At 40.9% G+C, this 6,430-nt stretch overlaps 1 protein-coding gene across 1 annotated transcript in view; it reads left to right on the top strand.

Annotated features, from left to right (window-relative positions):
• The window catches only part of LOC118754556 (mucin-5AC-like), a 111,058-nt gene that overhangs the window by 103,183 nt on the left and 1,445 nt on the right, over window positions 1-6,430 (top strand). Inside the window, exons 2-3 of the mRNA XM_036489441.1 lie at window positions 1,835-3,179; window positions 5,230-6,424. Coding sequence (XP_036345334.1) covers window positions 1,835-3,179; window positions 5,230-6,424 — 2,540 coding nt within the window. The remainder of the gene's footprint in view (window positions 1-1,834; window positions 3,180-5,229; window positions 6,425-6,430) is intronic.

The raw sequence follows: 6,430 nt of genomic DNA, 5'->3' as shown, positions 1-6,430 counted from the left end.
AGAGGAAATTTCTTTGCTTTTTTCGATCGCGAATGAAAAGCAGCGAAAATTTTTTTGTCGATTGCATTCCGAATGTGAGAGATGATAAATTTGTTTGCATTTTTCACTCGCGATAAAAGAATGCAAAAATAGACTTGGAATATTATCGATCGCGATAAATCTCGTAAAAGAATGAAAACGAATAATCATAAATGAGAATTTCCGAACCCTGCTCATAACACCCTCAAATAAAGACAAGCTGTAAACAATGGCATCCAAATAGAGCCTACACAGAACACGTAGCTAACACTACATGGCATTTTTAAAAAAGGTAGCGGATATCGACAGCACAAGGCCTTTAAAAGCGACGTGCACCACACCCTTTGAGGATTAATAATAGGCTTCAGTGTCCAAGTTGTCTCTCACTTATCTGCAGGGCGAGACAATTGTAATCTTTTCACAAAGATTATGTGCGTTCCCTGCGTCCGCAAGCCCTCGAGGGAGCGTCTATCGAAAGAAATGAATTTTACGAGTAATCGAAGTAAGAATTATTTACAAATCTTAGGTTTATTAAACACCACTTCCAGTAAGTAAGAGGTAGAGAAATTATCAGAAATAGGTCGCCAGTGAAACCAGTAAAAACTTGTAAAAACTTCAAACTTACGCCACTGTGGCATTTTTCGATGGTTAAGTTTTGGCGTGCAATTTTTATTTGCCTGGAAATATCTCTCATCGAGAAAGAAAAAAATCAACCAACACCAAAACAAAAAAGATTTACTTTGGAAGTCAACTATTCACCAATACTTTAATTTTACTGATTTTATTTTGACCAATCTTAAATAAGCATTGGTAATCAAAACAAGTAAAAAAGTCTAAGTTCGGGCGGAGCCGAACATAAAATACCCGACGCAAGTATTGAATATAGTTTTTTCATCTTTTCGAAAACTATTACTACATGGAAATCAGGGCTGGTTTTACCCTTATTTCCACCATCTTCGATAGAACGTTCAGTTAGACATAATGAGATAAACTTATATAGTTATACATATATATATAGCCCATTTACCAAAATTCTATAATAATGCTACTACTTTTCACGGAATTGTTGTATCAATTTTGAGTAAATCAGCGACCTTAAATTTCGAAATATCGCAGTTTCAAGCATTTCTGAAATTTACCGTTATATGGCGCAATTTTAGTCCGATTACAATAAGTTCAACGGTTTGATTTGATGTGGCAAGCACACTAATAATACCGAGTTTGGTACAAATTGGTCAAACGGTTGCCGAGATACACATATGGAGTCTAAGTGGGTGATGCCGCGCCTGTTTTCCGAAATTTTATCATAAACGTATTTATTGGTAATGAATTATTGCAAGCATAATTTTTTCTTCTAAAAGTCATTGTAAATATCAATTTTGAATGAATAAACTTTAGTAGTTGCTAAAATATCGCAGTTTTCGTATTTCTGTAAACTACCGTTATATGGGCGGTAGGCGCGGTTATTGTCCGAAAATAAGTAAACCTGCCAAGTATCGTTAAGATATCTCAATTTTTACTCCAGTTATCGAATGCAAAGGCGGACGGACGGACAGACAGTAACCGCTTAATCAATTTCTTTATTCATTCTGATCAATTATGTACACATTTGTCTATATTTATCTCAATTCGTTTTGGCTATTACAAACCACCGTTATGTGAACAAAGTTATAACACCCTTGTGCACATGTGCGCTCGGGGATAGAAATTTGTTTGCAAGCACGAAATCAAAAGTGTTTTTGAACTATGTAAAATATGTATGTAAGTTTGTAGTATATTTCTTTATTTGTCCATTTTTTTGATTTGTTCTCCATAGGATCGTGATCGTGCACTGCGTGAACTGATCTGCCCACGTGAGCGACTTGAAGCACAACGTATCAATGATATAACAAACTCCCACTTCAAATCTCTTCAAATTATCAACAGCATTCGCACAGACAATAATGAGAACAACGACATTGAGTTGCTGCCACTTGGTGAAACCACCTACGGTTCGGGCAGCAGCAGCGACGTCTCTGAGCAGGTGCCAACGGAAAAGAATACCGTGCAGCGACTCATCGAACAATTCAATGTGGATGAGCTTATGCAAGCCGACGAAGGCACAATGCCCATGAGTAGCTACCACATACCAGGCGAGATCCCTAAACCAGTGAAGAAGGCGTCTAAGAAGGTGATCGTAACCAATAGTGGCGATTATCAGAAAAAGTACCGTGGACAAAAATACGATGAGAGCATTCAGCTTCCGCCACCAACGCCGAAGCCAAAGAAGCAACAGCAGTTGCTGGCTTTGGAAGACATGATGATGGGCGATCAGCCACAGCAAAGCGGTGAACCGGAAATGATAGAACACATTGGCATCGAAGAAGACGAAGTTTCTAATGAGATAACTGAATCATTACCGCATAAGAAAAAAGTACTGCCACAGGACTTAAAAACAATGGCACCCATTACAGAGAAGTCTTCGGAGGAGATGGTTAGTGAAGAAAAGCAAGCTCATCATTTCAAGGAAGAGATGGAAAAGAGATTAGTATTTGACACAACTATAGCAGCTTCCAGTACAGCAGGTAGCACTACTACTGTGCCAGCAACAACCACTACTACAACTACAACTACAACAACTACCACCACAGCAGCTGCAACGACAACCACTGCCCCCAGTAGCACTGTGACACCAATTCTGAGCACATCCACGACTACTCACAAACCGAATGAAAACCAAGCTACAATAACAACAGAGCAGGCTGTTCTCATTTCAAAGAGTGATGCATCGCCTAGCACTATTAGATCTTCGGAAACCGGCCCGAACCTAATAGTCCATACCTCAACAGCCACTCCTACGCATCCAACCGACTTAGATGCGCACGCCTTCACCAGTAGCACGCTCGCTTCCCACACATCGCACACTGAATCACCTGCAACCATAGGTCATCCTATTCACCCACAGCAACAGCAAGCACACGGGATCATTATTTCCGACGAATCGCAACATTCACACATGAAAGAATCAGCAGACAATTCACACTTTATTCCACCAATGTTGATGGTGAAGTCACATTATGTACCACCGCTGAAGCATAGTGACCATCCAAGTGGGGAACATTATGGCACCGGAATGCATGAGGGAGCGGCGCCTGCGCACCCTGGTCATGGAGATTTTCGAGGTAAGTTAGCACAAATTTTTCGAAAAACTTTACTGAATTCTCAGTACAATCAGTGAAGTAACTCATACTGAATTTATGGCATCGGGGCACGAGTTTCTACGCTTTAATAGAAATAATCCATTCCTATCAATTTTAATACAATATTTCTATTACTAGTGGATTTCATATAACCAATTTGGTCTATATTCGTGTGATATTATGTCGTGTTACCCTACTGGGTCTAAGGAGCCCCATGTAACTAAAATGACAGAGTTTTCATTGCCTATCTATGTATGTCTACGTATATGTCATTATATTGCTCATGCAGCTAGTCATTTTAAATACTTTTGTATAGATATTGCACAGAATAGCTATGGCGAACATCATACGAAATTTATAGACCGTAATTTTTGTTCGACGTACATTGGGAAATTTTACAAATATTTAGGCAAATGGCTTAACAAGCATGATTTAAAAAAATGAGATTTTTATTTTTGCAAACAATAAGATCGTAAACCTTGACTTCCGCGGTGTCTAAAGGGATATATTTTTATATTATGGTTACATTGAAAACGTTTGAATGCAGTTTTTTGTTGAAAAATGCATCGAATTAAGGGAAGCAAAGCTAGCGAATGTCGATCCTTTTCTCGCGGATCTTTTCCGAGATTTGGCTTCTTTGCGGGGCAGCTGCAGCAGACTTCGCAAGGTGTTACGCCTTGCTTTCCTTTCCCCGTACACCGCAAGCCGGGCAGAGGCAGCTTCGCCTTCGCCGGCAGGTTCTTACTCTCAAATTGTCGCCCTTTAAGCGTTTGTTGTGGTCGTCATCAAAAGAACGGGATCTCATCGGAGGCATTTCTGTCTTTTACATTTGATAACATTTTTACGTGGCGGGTCCCAAGACCAGTGCACAACCATTGCATTGAGTGAATGATTTTTCACCCCGACACACTTTTATATAACGAGCCGCGTGCTCCAAGACAGACGCCCGCTTGCAGCCGCTGTACACTTCAGTGAGTCCTTAAACTGAATAAGTCGGAGTGGCCCTATCGAAGCTCCTTCTCTTTTTCCCGTGACCCCAGGGTCTATTCTGATAGGCTACCGCTTCTCGAACAAGGATTGCTCACGTTGCTCAGAATGCGAGAACGAAGGCGCAAGAGTTAATCTAGGCTTGCAACTGTATTTGCATGTCTGGAAGAACGACTATACCCCATTGCACTTCTAGTTCGCCTCATATTGTAGAAATTTGTATTAGGCTTAGTATTAACCTGATCCCTAGTCTTCGTTGTCGTCTTCACATTCGTCTTCGTATGCAACATTTTCTTGGCATTTATATTCACCTCCGGCTTCACTTTCGTTAATGTATTCGTCTTCGCTTTCCTGATCATATTTTTATACGTCTTCGTACTACTATAGTTTTTTTGCAATCGTCTTCGTATTTCTGCTTGTATTTGTATTCGTGTTGGCCTTCGTCTTCGTCCTTGATTCGTGTTTGCCTTCGCTTTGTATCCGTTTTCGTTTTTGTATTAGTATTTGTCTACACTTTGTATTGGTCTTTCATTTGTCTTCGCAGTTGTCTTCGTATAATCTTCGCATTCGTATTTGTGTTCGTCCCCGAACTCGTATTTTTTCGTCTTCATATTTGTTTTCGTATTGGTATTCAATTTGGTATTCGTATTCGTATTTGTCGTCGTATTCGTCTTAGAATTTATCTCCGAATTCATAGATCGTCTTCATATTCGTGTTCCGTTTCGTACTTGCCTTCGTGTTTTCTTCATCTTCATATTCGTTTTCGTCTTCATATAATTTTCTTCGAAGATTCGTAAAGAAATCGTCAGAGAAATGAGATATTCCTAAAAATTTCGTCAAGATTTCGGGAACTTTGGATTGCAGGGAATATGTGCATATGTATGTAAATTCTACTACACTAGTCAGTGTGAAAAACATTTTATATTATTTCAAAAATTTTGTTGCAGGTGCTTGTTAAACTACTGTCGGTCAATGTAATCTTTTTCCATCAACATAAATTTATGATAACCTAATTTTATATTATTTTCTCCTTGTAATTTTTAAGGAAAGCCCAGTGACGACATGTCTCATCACAGCACCGCAATCAACCATGTTCCCGCTGAACCAGCAACCCATCACATAGCAACTGCCAAAGCTGATGTAGCTGACATTGAAGCGAAGACCACAATAACAGTGACGACCACAATGGCGACATTAAAATCAGAAACAACAACAGCAGCCTCAGAGGGAACATCAGCTCATAGTGACGAGTTGACAAAGGAAGCAACAGATAAATTGGCAGCACTGGCACAAGAACACAAGCAGCAACACTCAAATGCCAAGTTAATTGACAGCACCGCTGCAACAGCAAATCAAAAGCAGCAACAGAGCGGTAAACAATCTGTTACAAAAGCTCATTCGCAAGTAGCAAGTGAGAAAATTGAAGATGCCGAAGATATTGTAGTAGAAACAACAACAACAACAACAACAGATGCACCTACAACAACAACAACAACCCAATCGGCAACGAGCGCTTCCGCTGCTAACAAGCATATTTCAACGGCAACACCAACCACCACGACGACAGCAACTACAAGAAGGACGACAGCAACATCGACAACCACAATGAAATCCGCTGACGTCAGCTTGACACATGAAATTGAGAAGCCAGTTAAGCGAGATCCGCAGACAAAGGCAGTTGAAGAGCTAACAAAAGAAACGTCAGGGAAGGCATCTAATACAGCAGCGGAAGTGTCAGCCACCATCATCACAACAACAGTAACGGCGAAGACAGATAAGTTGCAAGCAATAAAAGTCGCCGACTCAAATCGCAAGCTGGAGGTTGAAGAAACAACTGCAAACTCACCAGCAGCCGCAGTAGTAGAATTGGCGCCACAAAATGCAACCCCGACAACTGGCGCGCCATCAGCACCAACCTTGGCTACAGTCACAACAACTACTGCTTCCATTGCTGCTTCCGCTTCCGCTGTAACCGCCACAACATCCACACATACAATAACAACAACAAGAGTATGTAATAGTAACACAGATATGGACTTGTCGAGTTCTGAGGAAAGCTCTGCAGCAATTGAAGATACCGAAGGCAATAAGAAGCTGACGCGTACACATCGCACTTGTCAGCCGCGCATCGAGAAGAACAGCAGCAGCAGCAGCAGCGGCAAGCATACGAAGCATCATGCCACAACCGCCGAACCACCAACGCCGACACGCAATTTCTTGAAGGAAGCAACAGATACGCCGCTCTA

The sequence above is a fragment of the Rhagoletis pomonella genome, unplaced genomic scaffold, assembly GCF_013731165.1.
Source record: "Rhagoletis pomonella isolate Grant_MI unplaced genomic scaffold, Rhpom_1.0 Rhpom_scaffold_00002, whole genome shotgun sequence".
Classification (NCBI taxonomy): Eukaryota; Metazoa; Arthropoda; class Insecta; order Diptera; family Tephritidae; genus Rhagoletis; species Rhagoletis pomonella.
Note: the sequence above shows the minus strand (reverse complement) of the source record. Positions and strands in the feature narration are given on the sequence as shown.